The sequence below is a fragment of the Falco punctatus genome (genome assembly GCF_963210335.1).
Source record: "Falco punctatus genome assembly, chromosome: 3".
In the NCBI taxonomy this organism is placed as follows: domain Eukaryota; kingdom Metazoa; phylum Chordata; class Aves; order Falconiformes; family Falconidae; genus Falco; species Falco punctatus.
The window spans coordinates 119,239,355-119,254,498 of NC_137582.1; the positions used below are offsets into that span (position 1 = coordinate 119,239,355).

The 15,144-nt window shown below is 50.6% G+C and overlaps 2 protein-coding genes across 6 annotated transcripts; both read right to left on the reverse strand.

Annotated features, from left to right (window-relative positions):
* Window positions 1-53: 53 nt before the first annotated feature.
* On the reverse strand, window positions 54-6,632 carry LOC308061670 (uncharacterized protein). 5 transcript variants are annotated; one of them, XR_013927316.1, is made up of 8 exons: window positions 3,265-6,632; window positions 2,849-2,908; window positions 2,268-2,389; window positions 1,906-2,004; window positions 1,537-1,690; window positions 1,178-1,248; window positions 437-728; window positions 294-324 (listed from the first exon to the last, which is right to left on the reverse strand). XR_013927316.1 is itself a non-coding variant. In XM_080381976.1 (7 exons), the coding sequence occupies exons 1-7, from the start codon at window positions 3,305-3,307 to the stop codon at window positions 197-199; spliced, it is 885 nt and encodes a 294-aa protein (XP_080238102.1). In that variant the 5' UTR covers window positions 3,308-6,632; the 3' UTR covers window positions 54-196. The 5 variants fall into 5 exon arrangements, 4 of the variants coding, with proteins under 4 accessions (XP_080238102.1, XP_080238105.1, XP_080238104.1 ...); XM_080381976.1 differs by having other exon boundaries at window positions 54-532; XM_080381979.1 differs by lacking the exon at window positions 1,537-1,690 and having other exon boundaries at window positions 188-324; window positions 437-532.
* Window positions 6,633-6,759: 127 nt separating this feature from the next.
* SF3A3 (splicing factor 3a subunit 3) lies at window positions 6,760-15,144 on the reverse strand. The gene is made up of 17 exons (XM_080381968.1): window positions 14,985-15,144; window positions 14,783-14,830; window positions 14,612-14,664; window positions 14,040-14,145; window positions 13,507-13,579; window positions 13,011-13,102; window positions 12,487-12,569; window positions 11,969-12,107; window positions 11,554-11,622; window positions 11,130-11,197; window positions 10,668-10,775; window positions 10,297-10,366; window positions 9,402-9,566; window positions 9,177-9,287; window positions 8,636-8,726; window positions 7,671-7,726; window positions 6,760-7,056 (listed from the first exon to the last, which is right to left on the reverse strand). The coding sequence occupies exons 1-17, from the start codon at window positions 15,078-15,080 to the stop codon at window positions 6,979-6,981; spliced, it is 1,506 nt and encodes a 501-aa protein (XP_080238094.1). The 5' UTR covers window positions 15,081-15,144; the 3' UTR covers window positions 6,760-6,978.

The window sequence follows — 15,144 nt, forward strand, 5'->3', positions numbered from 1 at the left end:
GAGAGCAGCAGGGATCCTAAGGAGCGCTGCAGAGGGCAGGCTGCAGAGCATGTGGGCTGCTGCCTACCCCCGGAGGGAAGCAGAGACCCTGTAGTTCAGGAGAAGGACCACACCACAGGCCATGAGCTTCAGCAGCGGGGCCAGCGTCACCTGCCCAGCGCTACTGACGTGCACTTTGCCATCCAGTCGCAGGCAGCTAGCTTTCAGGGTAGCTGGGCAGCACTCCTGGTAACAGGCAGCCTTCACCCCACCAGCACAGACTGGTTTGGCAGCCTTGCAAGCTTTGCTGCATCCCGCCATGTAATTCAAGCCCATCTTCTTCATCTGGAAGGAGGAGAGAGACGTTAGCCCAAGGGTCCTGCCAAGCCTTTAGGACTGGCATGACAGGAACTATGCAGGCTCCTGGGCTGTCCCGCTCTTCACCCCAAGGCCATACCTCGCAGAAGTTGTGCCCGACAACACATCTAGCAACAGTCTTCTTGCCTTTGAAACATCCGTCCCCATGACAGGAGAACGCTGCACACACTTTCCCCTACAAGAGAGGGCCAGAGGAGACTCTGTATATTCATCAGTCCAGAGGGCAGGAGGACAAGAACCGAGCTTCAGACAGCCCTTCTTTCCAGAGGGGTCCTTTCCAACCTGCCCAGCCCCGCTGTCCTGTGGTGTTTGGCCACCGCTGCCTCAGGCATTTTAGACAGAGATAAAAGACCAACGTGCCCCATCTGAAACTGCAGGAGACTTCAGTGAAACACCAGCATAGCAAACAAGTTTCAAGCCTCCTTTTCCTTCCTCTTAACAAGGCTCTGCAGAGATAAGCACTTTCCCCTCCACGCAGCTGAGGGAAAAGGCTGCGGTGTCCGTGGGTGCCGGTGCCTGTGGGTGCCTGCGCCCTCCCCACGCTGCCAGCACCGCTCTCCCTGCAGCCCAGCCAAACTGCTCGCACCCAAGCGCGTGCTGGGCTGCAGCTCGGGCCCATCTGGCGGGGCTCATCATGCACTTTTCTTTCAAACCTCGCTAAGTGTTTTCTTGCCTTCCAGAGGCAGCTTTCGTCCCCGTAAAGCGGGTGCAGGGGGAACCTTCCCTCTCACCCCACTCAGGTGGGAGCTCAGCCGCCCCGGCAGCCGCAGCCCCCAGGAGAGCCCCTGGCTGCAGCAGCATCTGCCCGGCTGGTACCTACATTTCTGGGGGGAGCTCGGGGTGTGGTGGCCGTGGTGGTGGCGGGCAGCACAGTGGCAGCTGGCAGGTCACCTGCAGACAGACAAGGAGCCCTGTGAGGTGGCACCCAGCACCCAACATGCATGGAGCCCTCCACAGCCACACATGGGCAGAGGCACCAGCATGGCTCATGCTGCGGCCACAGCTGCTGGGCCACCCTGTCCCCTCACCAAGCTCCTAAGGGGAGAGCGAGCCCCAGGGTGGAGGAGACGCAGCAATGCAGCCACAGCCAGCTCTTTGCAATGGGCTCTGCCCACCCGTCCCCCTCCTGTGTAGCAGCATTAACCTCAGACCGCTGCCAGGGACCCTATGGGCAGTTACCGTAGGAGCTGGCGTTGAGCTGCAGGCAGAGGGAGGAGGCACAGCAATCCAGGGTGCACTGCTGTGTGCTCACACTGTTGTTGGTCCTGCACATCTCTGTGCTGCACGAGCTGCTGCACCTGGCTGTGTAGTTTGTGCTGGAGGAACGATAAAGCTGCAATAGCAAAGCCAAAGGAACAAAATGCTAGGAGTATGAAGAGATGCCATTAAAAAGGAGCAAAAATAACTGACAGACCACCACAAAGGGAAGGGAAACAGGATGGTGACACAGGCTTGAGAGGGTACTGTGGATTCCCAATATAAAGGAAGGGAAAAGAGACTTTCCCTATCACAGCCCCCCCTGTGCCTCCATCTCAGCGAGCTCCGTACCTCACAGTAAGTCTCATTATGGCAGGTCACAGTTTTGTTGGCGTGGGCTCCATCCTGGTAACACCTCTCCCCAGAGCACTGAAAGCTCTGGCAAGTGAGCTGGAGGGAGAACACACCAGGGTGTCACAGGCAGCAAAGTCTCCTCACATGGCACCGCGCTGCTGTCCCCAGCCATGGCCTCACTGTGTGGAGGGGCTGCCTATGCACACCCGCCTGCCCACCATGCCCCAGGTGTTCCCCTTCCGCCCCAGGAGATGCTCTCATGGGACTCACGGCCCTCACAGAGATAATCTGGGCTAAAGACCCCGTCCACAGGGCTGTAACGGCCTGGCCAATGGCCCTCTTTCCATCCCTTTCCTTACCAGTGTTTCATCTGTACTGTTCACCGAGGCGTTGGCGGCCACCGAGGCGTTGGCGGCCACCGAGGCGTTGGCGGCCACCGAGGCGTTGGCGGCCACCGAGGCGTTGGCGATTGTGGTGTTCTCTGCAAGACAAAAAATGCCCTCTTGGTGAAGGAAACCACCACCTTGCGCTCAGCGAGCCCTCCATCCCTTCCTGAGCCATGGCATGGTCCAAGGGATCTGTGGGAAGCATCAGTCACATTGCAGCTGGGATGTGGGTGGCTGTCAGTGACAGGATACCTCAAACAAGGTCCATTTGCAGCCAGCAGCCCGGCAGCCCAACAAGCAGGTTGGATACAACAGGCCACTGCAACAGCACTACGGGCAGATGCTATGACAGCTTCCCCCTCTCCCTTCCAGCCACGCCGCCTGTGAAGAACAGGCTTTTCTGGGGTCAAAACCTTGAGAAAAGGTTCCTCAGTACAGCTCCATCCTACAGAACACATCCTGGAGGGCACAGGGGCAAAGTTCTTGTTGCACCACACTGCCTTTGCCCTGTTCCCCACAGGACCACCAGGTTTACCTTGGGGTGCAGAGCTCACCTGCTGTGGCAAAAGGGTCCTGGGCGCAGAGGTGCAGAGCCAAGATGCAGAGCAGTAGGCCTGGAATGGAGTGGGGATGATTGAGACCACCATATCTGCCACCTGCTTTACCCACAGCTCAAGGAGCCTCCCCAGCAGCACAGGCAGCTCCCCCTCGAAACACCAATTCCAGCCCCCTCCGGTTCCCCTCGGGCAGGTGGTGGGGAGCCCCACAGACACACCTGAGGCCAGGCACCCCCCCACGCTGGCCCCAGGGAGCCAGCCCTGCTGCAGAAATACCCCCCCCCCCAGAGCCCCAGGTGAGGCCTTTCCCAGGGAGGCCACTGGCACAGCCGCCGACAGCCACCACAGGGACAGGTGCCCTGAGCACACCGGGCCGGACACCGCTCCCCGAGCTGCGGCAAAGTCCCCATTACCTTGAACAGGGGGGCCGAGCCACCGGTGACCTGCCATCTTCATCCACCAGCAGCTTCAGCCGGGACCTGGCAGGAAGGGGCACAGTCAGAGCTGGGCAGCAGGAGGGGACGGTCCAGCAGGTGCTGACACAGTCGCAGCAGCACGTGCTCCCAGTGACTGCCCAGCGCGTGGCTTGGGACAAGGTGGCAGAAACAGGATCAGGACAAGTTACATAGAAGAGACTTTCCCTGTTGAGGTTGTTTTTTTGAAGAAACCATCCTCCTAGAAATTCTACAGCCTTTATTCCAGACACCGTGGGACACCAGAAGGACGCAGGTTGTTCAGCCCTCCTTTTCTGGTCCCTGCAGTGGCAGGACATGCTTTTCAGGCAGGAATGAGTCCAGCAATAACACCACCCACCAACATCCAGGCTGTCACAACAGGCTTTCAGCCCAGAAATCATCGAACGTATAAATAGCCAAATAATTCAGCACACTCATCACAGCATACCACGCCGGTGCTTGCCTGGACTTCAGGGAGCGACAGCCAGGCCCTTGCAGCCGCAGCAGAAGGGAATAGAACAAGTGCAGAGGGGACGGGGGAGCTGCCTTCCCCGAGGTGAATCCCCCGAGCCGCCTGTGCGGTGCCGGCCAGCACGGCCACCCAGCACATCCCAGCAGCGCCAGGTGCCTGGTCCCGCGGGGCAACAGCCTCTGCCCTGCGGCTCAGCCCAGCACGGGCTCCAGCCCCAGCTCCTGTGCCAGCGGCAGCGCAGCCAGCACGGGGTACAGCCGCCCCGCCGGGCGGCAGCACGGCTTTCCCCGAGGGCACCCATGGACACTGGCTGCAAGCACCTCTGGGGGGAGAAGGCAGCTGCTGGGGGCTCGCCCGACTCCTGCCTGCATTGCTGCCGAGCTCTACGGTCGGCTACTGGAGGGTGCAGGGAGCTGCCCCCCAGAGGTGCAGGGCAGACCCCCAGTGCAGGTCTGTGTCCTACCTCCAGCGCAAGCCCCCGGGCCGCAGCACAGCGCTCAGCCGCGCAGGCTCGGCCCCAAGACGTCCACAGTCGCTCCCTCCCAAGAGACTCTCCAAAACCACCGAGGCTGCCACAGCCGCCTGCCACTGACAGGGCCCAGGGGCGCAGCCAGAGCCCCCCGGGGAGCCACGTGCTCCCGTTGGTGTGGTAACCCTCCGCCAGGGCTCACCGGCAACGGCAACGCACAGAGCGGCAGGCGGCTGCCAGGAGCACAGCGGGGTAGGTACGGGTGACGTTTGGCACCGCGCAGCAGCTCGCTGATGCCGTTACAGAAGATGTGACCCCCTGGCAGCAGCAGCACCCATCACAGGAGCACCCCCACCCCGCTCACCAGCCCCTAGAGCTCAGGGCAGCAAGAGACCCTCCATGGCAGTTCCTGCTGTGGGTGGACAAAGAAAGTTTGGTGTGAAAAATGCCGATTTCCAGACATATGCATGCAACAGGCCTCTGGGACCTGGCAAAGAGCAAAACACGGGCCTGTTAGCTCCGGCACACAGCAGCAACACCTCCAGCGAGAGGAGGAAATGCTCTGGATCGTAAAGAGCCATTTTACTGCCAACGCTCAAAGATTTCTGGTTAGCTCACAACAAACAGGCACATCCTTCCCACCTGTCCATCTCTGCGTGTGCCTCCCCTCCCTGCCAACCCACCCTGCAGCCCCCCAGCCCAGGACGGTGGCACACACGCCTTTCCCACAGGATTTCCCACCTGCCCTCGGGCTGTGAGCAGCTCGCTACCCAGAGCCAGCAGAAAAGCAGGCAGCACCTCTGGGAAAGCAATCCAGGCCGGCCAGGTGGGGCGGGAGGCAGGTCTGTCATCGGGGCAGCTGCCTCCTGAGGGGGGGCACGGGAGCCGCCACCACTTCACAGCAGGGAGAGCGGACCTCTCCCAACAGTGACTATGCTTCATGACAGAGCCAAATTCACTGGACAGAGGTTTTTGGCTGCACAGCTCCTGGCTACAACCTTGCCTGTGCCTCCAAACTGCTGCCGAGTCCTGAAGCCCCTGAGGCACTGCCCAGCCCCGCGCCCTGCACTCACCCCCATGCTTTAGGAAGTTCTACCTGCTTTGGTGCTCCCCGTGACACCCAGCTCTCCCTTGCAGGAATCTCTCTGCTTTCCTTCCAAGTCTGTATCACTGATGAAACAGTGGAGATGTGACTCCAAACAGGCTCCCCAGGCCAAGTTATCCAAGAACTGTTTACGAGTTAGGCCCAGTTACCATTCCCTGAGAGCTTGCACAGCGATCACCGAGGCTGTTCACTCAGAGCGAAAGAGAAAACAATGCAGGCTGGCGTCTCTCTCGCCTTCCAAACCAGGGCAGCCACCACCCGGACTGGGTTTGGACAACCTCACCGAGCAGGGTGCCACGCCAGCGCAGCCCAGCCCAGCTGCAGGGCAGGCTAGGAACGAGCACCTACCCAACACCACCTCATCCCAAGGAGAACAACCTTTCCCCAGGGGCAGGGAAAGGAGAGAGCCCACAGCACTGACTCACCCTGTCCGCCGGCTCCCTGAACCCCAGCGCAGCAGCAAAAGCCCGTAGCCACTGCTGGTGGTGGCGTGCCTGGAGCACCGGCAGCAGCTGCGGTACCGGGTACTGGCCCCGCAGGTGCGCAGCCGGTGTCAGCAACCAGCCCCACCCCTGCCAACCACCCCTGCGCAAACCATGGCCCAGGGGAAGCGCTGGTTACCTTCTGCTCCGCAGCATCTGCAGACACAAACGGCCCTGTGCAGCGACAACAGAGAAACTGTCTTTTTGAGGCTGTAGGCATCACACAAGCGACTCTGACCCCACCTGAGGGGCTGGAGGGGGCAGGACCGCCACCTATCATGCATGTGGCCTCCACACAATGCCTCTTTTCCCCTCACTGGACCTGCAATTCACGTGGCAGCATGAATATCATGGGGTATGTATGTACAGATATCTCTGAGCATGGCATCAAGGAGCACCCAGAACGCTCCTGAAGTCACAACAGTCACATCTAAACACATCACGCATTCCTGTCTCAATCCTCCCGCACCACAGCTCAAGAGAGTCACCAAAGAAAGGACCTGCACTACAGCCTACCAGGTCTTTCAAGTCAACAACAGTGCTGGAGAAATTACCACAAACTGCCCACGCAGCCCAACCTAAACCAAGCTCCATTATTAATTCCCTGAAAAAAGTCCCAGTGGTCCCAGCTCCACAGGGAGGAAAAAAAGCAGCAATGTTAAACCAAGCAAGTTTGTTTTGCACACAAGGCCAAAGAAAGCCATATGCTTACAGCAAAATACAGTATAGGACTGTTACTTGCTGTCAGCCCGCAATGTTCATGTGTGCTTTACAGAAAGTCAATCCTCATCATAAAAATTTCCATCAAAATGGGAATAAGAGAGAATCAATCATTTCTGACAATTGAAACTCTGTAAAAAGCATTTTAACGACTGTAATCAATCTCTTCCTTCCAGCATACAAAAGGAGACAAGTTTCTCAGCACTTCCTAAATTAAAACTGGTTTATTTTCCAGGTTTTTTTTAATATAAAATAACATCACAAGTCTGCTTTTCACAAGGGGCTTACTAGAAAGAGATTCTATAAAGTATCCTTGAAATCTATATTCATGCACATACAAAAATCCAGAAACTGAAGAAGAATCAGGGCTGCTGCCACATCTCCACTTGCTTTCCAGAGGGTGAAATCGTTCACTTGGGAAAAGCTACAGCAACCCTTGACGTTTCAGGTCTTCATAGGTCTTCTTATTCACGACGTTCCCACTGGAATCCTCGTATTCCTCCTGGAATGGAACTAACAGTTTAGAGACAGGCGGACACAGCCTGCCTCAGGCTGTACTACAGCATTTCAATCTTATCTCCAGCACCACCCGCTGAACACAACCACCCTGCCAAGAACCTCTCTACACGGAGGCACGCACCACATCTACCAGCGGGCTCCATGAGAAGAGCTCAGCCAGAGTCAGAATAATTACAAGCTACACTACAGGCTGTTATGTCCCACAGGTACCTGCGTACTGTTGAAAAATCGTTTTGAGACAGAAGTTTAAGAAAAGGCATTAGTACGAGTGACCACACTTCTCACAACAGTTTCTTTTTCTTCTCACACAACAAAGATGACATTGGTACTGCAAGCCAGGGTATTAAAAGATTCTTACACAGAGGGCTGAGTCCATCCCATCAGAATTACCCTCCAGCACGGCACAAGAAGCGCTTTTCATACATCACCACTAACAGGAGCTGTGCAACCAGCAGTGTAGGCTCCTGCTTATCTCTCCAGCATGCAGAGGACCCTCTTAGACATTCTCATGACAGAGCCAGACAGGTCACGCAAGGTAATTGGGGGGTTTCCCATGTACACAGGGCTAGAGACATCCAAATACCTCCAACATCTCACCTCTGTATCAGGCTGCCATCTCTCTGAAGCCTTCTGTTGTTTCAGTTTTGCCCACACTGTAGATACAAAGTCATACAGGATCTGAGGCCATTTCCAATGAGATACTATTTTTTAATCTAGTAAAATATACACATGATGGGGTTTTTTTCCCCCTTTTAAAATACCGTCACTTCAGCAACCCAGGAATATATCTAATATCCATTACAAATTTCTCATCCCTCTGTATGGTTTACTGAAAGGCACAGAACTAAAGCAAACAAGGCTTTAAAGTGATTATCCAGGATGGGACACAAGAGACAAAGGTCCAGAAACATTACTTCAGAGATGCAGCTCCAAAGGAACAACAGTTTTTGGGAAATCAAGGCTTTACTTGTTTGGTTTCTTCTAGGCAAGAATTTACTGCCAGGAAACCACAACCTTTATCTGCTAACCTGAGTGGGGCAGATTCAAGAAACAGCCTCTGCAAGAGGTAGCCTCTCAAAACATTGGCACAGTTTAGCCACTTTAAATTATAATCACTGTTAAGTCCCGAGTCCTGTTAAGGCTTTCAAAATCTGCTCTACCATTTCTGAAGGTTTTTTTCTGGCTTCCCCATGAACTTGTTAACAAACATCAAATGAGTAAGTTACATGGGATGATGTACCCACACTCTGCCTGAAGAAATGGTGGCCCACTGCACTTGGCTGAGATTTCATACCCAAAGCATCACAGACAAGTAACTGCCAACAAATGAACCCTTCGCTGGCAACCCCAGCAAGCATCTACTCCTGCAGGTATCCCACCAAGAAGACACTCTCCTTTTCAGAGCTGGGAGTGATGATCCAAGGAAGGATTATCCCACATGCACAGGGTTTCTTACCCTCTATCCTGAAACTAGTCTCTGGTCACAGAATAAGACAAATTTTTGGTCAGAGCCAATATGGGCGTTCTTATGCCACGTTCCTCATTGTGCCGTCACTACTTACAGGACACCGCATCCTCAATCTGTGTGACGTTGGCAAAATGCGCAGTGTTGGGAATGCCCAGGCATCTCATTCCGTGAGCGTGTCGCCACTCCTGGGAAGAAGAGGTAAGAGGTCAGTGCATGAGAGGGAATGCCACTTCATCCACAATGCCAAAAACTACACGGCATATTAAAATCTGGACATATTGAAACAATGTATGAATCAAAATACAAATGTACCAGTCCTAAGAACTTCCATACAAATATTTTTTCTGTATTTTACACAGTGTCAATACACTGGCAGTCAAGAGGCACTCTGCACCAATCAGACCTGGATACTGCAATTAGTGTTCAAACAAGAAAGGACTGCACAAAAATTGGCAGAAGAGATCTTAATATGCCCTACAAAATGTATAGTTCCAGTTGCATAGCCCTGCAGCATCATCCCAGACCATACGTTAGAAGCTGAAGAAGTGCCACACGGGTACTCCAGTGACTCAGCTACTTACTATAAAGATTATCTGAACACAGTACTGACGTTTTTGTAGCAAAATGTTACTTACTGCAAAGTGACGCTGGAAAGCTTTGGGCCCTCGGTAGGTGTAGTTACCACAAATCTCACAATTGTAGTTGATGTTTAAACCATGTAATTTATACAACCAGTATGGGATTGGCTGTCAAGCAAAGAAAAACCAAGATGAGGACATGTGGCAAGGCAGGTTCAAATGGAAGAGCAGTGTGGAGTCAGTGAGATCTCCCGCTTTTCCAGACCTGACAATCTCAGTTACCTTGCCATCCCAACCAAGAGGCAGGTTTTTAGGATTATAAATTATTTCATTTTCTTCATCTTCACTCTCACTCTCACTGATCTGCTCTTCTTCCTCCTCCTCCCGCTCTTCCCCTGTCCGCGCTTGCTTACGCTGCACGTTCTCGTGAGTAAGGTGTCTCTGTTCCTATAGCATGAAAAAAAACCAGAAGGAACTGTTCACACAACATGACAGCAACAAAGGGCGGGCAAAATCTTGCAGTGTGAAACACTTTTTCAATGTACAGAGGGAGGAGAATGGAAGACTGGTATGAAACAGAGAACTCTCATTTTACTCAGCCCAACAGCTTAAGTTTTTAGTATAACATTTCCTACTTAAAATGCATGAAAATCTTGTACTACCACTAGCACTTCCAAGATGACAAGCTAACGGCAACAGCCACCCTGCTGAAAGCTCTCACCCCAAAATGAAGCAAGGAATTAAGGCAAGCATCAAGACAGAACAAGTAAAGGTTTGCAATACCCTGAGAGTTAGCCATAAAATAGAAATTATCTACATTGATGTGCCACCTAGAAGAAGGGGAAAAAAAGAAAAAAAAAAAAGGAAAAAGACAGGCCTCCCCAAGGGAACATGTCACCTCTCTACCTTGGTCTGGGACTGACACAAGATACACCTGTTCACAAAAGCCTGCCAAGTAATTACCTAATGGAAATACAAATTTAATCCACCATATCCTACTTAATGACAGAAAAAGCTATCTGGTAACATGCACTTTAAAACATTGCAACTCTGGATGTGAAAATAACTTTTCTGGGCATGCTGTCCACAAAAGCGTTGGGTACAGATATGGGTAACCTTCCAGTCACTATTTGATGGTCCTGAAATAAAAAGCTGAAAGACAAAATAAAATCCTTACCCCAAGAACTTCTACATACTCATAAATCTGAGCTTCCAGGAATGCAAGATCTTTATTTCTTTCAGTGTCTCTGGAAATAGATAAAGAAACTTTATGAAGTCCATTCCAGAACTGCAAACATCACGTATACACTGAACTTCTAAAGAGAAATTTGACTTGTACATAGCAAGAAAACAGAAACAAGTACCAAACAGCTCTGCGCACAAACGCACAAATTCAGCTCTGATATCTTCCATTTGGTTCGGGACCATTTGGTCCAACATAAAAAGCTTCTAATACTCAAAGAATCTCTCTGTCACGACATCTACAGAATGCTTCTCATTCAAGTGAAGAGAAAACCACCAACCACAGAATGACCTTTAAGAATTCACCTTTTGCTTCCTTTTGTCTTTGGATTCTTAGCAAACAAGGAAGGATCAAGTGCTTCTAGGGATTTGCCTTTAGTGCTAAAAAGTCTCTGAGCACGCTCTTCCAGAGTACTGTGGAGAAACAGGGAGAAGATGAGTCCAAACCATAGTTTTACATTTCCCAAGAACTATTTGAATTTAGGCAACAAAATTCTAAATTTAGCTTTTAAGAGATCATGAGTTTTCCTATTATCTTTGTCTTCATTCCTTACGCCAAACTCTTCTATACAAAAGACTTCAGTACAGGACACTTCCCAAAACGGTAGATTCACAGTATCCCCTGACTGGTTCTCAATGTTTTGTCTTTCAAACACCATTAAGGTAATTCTTGTACAATAGAGACAACAAAACAAGTATCCCATAAAGTAATGCAAGACAGGAAGACCTCAAAAACTGAAAAGGAACCATAAAAAGACAGCATCTTACCCGCCACATTTTAGTCCCAGGGCCAGTAAAGCTGATTTTAACCTGTCCAGTCCCAGGGAGGCCAATTCCTGATCAATTAAAGTAAATGGCAATAAAAGGAGCTATTAAACAAATACAATATGAATGTATGTCCATTTAAATTCATTAAAAAAGAAAAAAACCCAAGGAATAGCATTCAAGAAAGGTCTGTCAAGGGTGCGTTGTTTCTTACTGAAAAATGAGGAATGTGACAAGCGTAACCAGATCTTTCAGGTTACATCCCCCTAATGGGAGAAATTAAGTCATCAGCATAATCAAAAGTTTTATCTAGAAAGCACAGAGCCAGAGACAAAAGCACAGCAAGTAAAATTATGAAAAGAAACAAAATGACTAAGCTTCCACCTGCTCAAAATTTAGCACTAAGCACAGAGGACTGAAAACATACCTCCCAAGAGGAAAATGCTGAGAGGTCCAGGTGGGCTCCAGCGTGAGTGAGAGCACTGCTGGTCTCTTTCTGCCAAGAAAAAACAAATGCAAGATCTTGGTGACATCCTACAACACTTCATGCAATGCAATATTCTACCCTCGAGAAAAGCAGTTCATTTGACAGAAAAATTCTCTCACTAAACTGACCAATGGAACAACAGAAAAGATACAAAATCAGCGACCCTTAAAAAAAGGTTTGTTTCAAAGGGGTTATGTTGGTTTTCAAATTCAAGTTAGCATTAAATTGCATCTTTGTGATACACAGCTACACACCTCGCTGTAAGACGTAACGTCAGTGATGACTTTACACAAATGATTCACAGAAAACCTATCACAAATACAGCAGCATTCACACGGCATTAACAACTGCTCACCGGCCAGCCAGGGAATGTTCCGTTTTCCCACTTCTTCTCAAACTCAGTTTGAATTTTCCCAAAAAGTTCATTCTGGTCCAGTAACGGTTTCACACGATCGGTGTAATCCTGCAGGTACTCAAGAAGCATTTCAAGGTACCTGGCACAGTAATCACAAGCACAGGTAGTTCAGTATCAGCCTCTAACATATTTCTCTAAGCACATCTTTGGAAAGTATTTTCCCTCTAGGACTCCAAAGGGAAGTCATCAAGATTACGAGTTTTCAACACAGAATTTCTAGGTGCAGCAGTTACAAGGATAACTTAAAAGGTCCTTCCAGAGTAGAATGCAACTTTCCACATTTTTGGTGTGCTGCGTGTTTTCTCAGGGCTCAGACACATGACTGAGTTACTATAGCTCAGTGACCAGGCTTGCATGGGTTTGACTGTTAATTATATTCTTAGCAGCTGCACATGTAAGAAGCAAATTCCTTCCCATCAAAGCTGTCATAAAAGCAGCAGGCAGGCAAAAAGGCTCACCTCTTATATTCAGCATTTTTTCTCTCCTTGGGAATATCGAAGAGTTGGTCAAATGTGGATAAGTAAGTGATATAATCCAATTTCTAGGGACAAAAAAAGTTTTGAGTCAAGCTTTATACACATGCAGCCAAATTAACATCTAGTTTCCCAATATCAGACCAGAAGAAGAGCACTAGCTCTTGCCATTATTCTGGACTGCAGAGGCCTGGGGTCCTCCGTACACTAACACGTTGCCTCAGACACCTATTAGTCCTCGGCAGCAGCAAACAGTGGCTTTTTACAAGGCCCTCATCACATTAATGACAGAGAGAGATCAACTCAAGAGATCAACGCAAGAGAGTTGAGACACAGCATTCAGAACTCAGATGCTGTCAAGCAGTATGTGCAACAAAGTGACTTCAACACCGCTACTTGGAAATAAATTTACCTATGTAAGGACCCCCACCCCCAAATAACCATGAACCAACCAAAGAACAACCTTGGCCTTAAGCACTGAAGCTGCCCAGACACATACAGCCATTTACCTCTGACGATTTTAGATTAATGTACTTGAGGTAACAGTCATGCAGATCTAAGTATCGTCCATATCCTTCTTCATCTGTGAACTCCACCAGATCTGTAGGAAAGATCACAAAGAGCTTTACTATGAGCTTAATCTCCTCTATTTGTTATACATATGCTTTAGAACTTGAAAAGGATTAACTGTGGACTAATCTATGCTTCAGGAACATGTTGACAATGCAAGTGAGATATTCAGTGACCAGGCAACTGAGTGCTTCTCTCCATAGGCACACTAGAATGTTCCTCAAAAGGAGCACCACTACTGTGGAATATTCCAGGGACTGCAGTTCAGAAGAATTTAAATGACAAAAGGAACAATTTTCAGAAGTCATTTAGTAAAAGGGAGGTGGAACTCTGAAATGTGCAAAACAGATCAAATAACTCATTAAATAATACCTCAAGCAAGCACCATGTTTTCACTTAAACTGACTAGCCTCAGAAAAAAACCTACAAACTTACTTTGAGCTTCTTCGCTCGGGTTATCTCTGGCCTTCAACAGTTCCTCAAACTCCACTGACATCGGAACACAGATCTTCAAGTACAGACAAAAGTTATAGAAAAAATGGTTACTTCAGCTAATGTCCTAGAATAATTAATATCAAATCACGATAGGTTGCATCAAGAAAACTGCTAACTGAAAGGTATCCAAAGCACTTCTTCACCATGCACCAACAAAAAAAGTCTGATTTTAGCCAGCATGAAATAGGCAAGACCAAAGGCCAGTGCAGCAGCAGAACACTGAGCTAACACACAACAAGCAGAGAGCATGGTCAGCATCTTGCATCTTCCCCTATTCACACGACTCTCACAGGAGCCTGTCTCTGAAGCACCACCTAACCTCCAACACCTTCTGTTCTCAAGTGACATTTTAGTGTACTTAATACTGGTATATTACGGCAATTAAACTGGGGGGGAAAAACCCCAGTCTATTATAGGGATGAGGCCAAACAGACCACAAACCACTTATTCTTACCAAGCAGATAACTACTCACCTCATTTGGGTGCTTCCGGTGAAATTCCTTAATTTGTTTCAATCTGTTGTAGAATTCTGCAAATTCATTTGGCCCTGAAATGGCACTGAGTTCTTCCTTCCGTAAGCTGTGCGTTCAAGAAAACGGACAGATTAGAAGTGGAAAGGAAAACACGTTGGCTGCGTTTTGGTCACACAAAGCTCCAGTAAGACTGGCTGCAAACCTCACAAGGTCACATCAGATCTCACAGTCTGCCTGGTTTACGGTTGGAGGCTGAGGGTCACATCTCCCACTGAACACACCGTAGCCTCCACTTAGAAACCTTCAAGGCAACTCAGGCCCTCCCCCCAGGACTTACAAAAAAAAAAAAGAACAAAAGGTGTATACATAGCATGTACGTGTCCAACATGCAACATGGCTCCTGCTCTAGCATGTTTAGTCTCCAAAACTTGATTTCTGGTGTTGCACGCCAGTGTTACTGCCCATATATTTACAGCTGACTTAAAAAAGCCCCCCAAGTCCTTTGTCCGCAGAAGGCGCCCAGCAGATGCTCCGCTGCACACGCCGGATGGGGTGTTTGTGTCAGCACTTACCCGTCCTTGTCGTCGTACAGGTCTCTCAGGTTGCCGCTCACCTCCATGTACCTCTGAAGAACAGAAAAGAGCCCCAGACGCCCAGGGACGTTACCGCGGTGAGACCCCCTGGCTCCAGCAGCACCGGGCAGAGGCTGGGCCCACCCCGCTCCCCCGGCCCCCTGCACTCACGTCCTGCATGGCCCGTGTCCGGTGGTCCGAGTTGATCTGGTCGCGGAGCTGTGGGGAGAGGAGGGGGGGAGGGAGGGAGAAGGGGAACGGGATTAGCGTGGAGCGGGATTAGCGCGGAGCGGGGCTGGCGCAGGCCCGGGGCTGGCGCAGGCCTGGCGCCCAGACGCACGCCCGCCCGCCCTCCCCGCGGCCCCGGACGCACCGTGGACTTCTTGGTGAGCATCTCCTTCACCATCACGTCCATGAGCCGCTCCCGCTCCTCGTGATAACGCCGCTGCTGCTCCAGGATCGTCTCCATCCTCCCGCCCGCCGCCGCTGCCGTTGCCCGCCGCCCGCTTCCGGTCCTGCCTGCGCCCCGCCGG

What these genes read in the sequence shown, in the direction of transcription:
- LOC308061670 (XM_080381976.1), bottom strand. Translation starts at nt 3,307, where the DNA reads ATGAAGATGGCAGGTCACCGGTGGCTCGGCCCCCCTGTTCAAG. An exon ending in GCTCGGCCCCCCTGTTCAAG is followed by an intron (nt 2,909 to 3,264) that starts GTAATGGGGACT and finishes ACTCCATTCCAG; the next exon opens with GCCTACTGCTCTGCATCTTG. An exon ending in ACAGTACAGATGAAACACTG is followed by an intron (nt 2,005 to 2,267) that starts GTAAGGAAAGGG and finishes TTCTCCCTCCAG; the next exon opens with CTCACTTGCCAGAGCTTTCA.
- SF3A3 (XM_080381968.1), bottom strand. Translation starts at nt 15,080, where the DNA reads ATGGAGACGATCCTGGAGCAGCAGCGGCGTTATCACGAGGAGCGGGAG. An exon ending in CTTTCCAGCGTCACTTTGCA is followed by an intron (nt 8,727 to 9,176) that starts GTAAGTAACATT and finishes TCTTCTTCCCAG; the next exon opens with GAGTGGCGACACGCTCACGG. An exon ending in GATTGAGGATGCGGTGTCCT is followed by an intron (nt 7,727 to 8,635) that starts GTAAGTAGTGAC and finishes TTGTATCTACAG; the next exon opens with TGTGGGCAAAACTGAAACAA.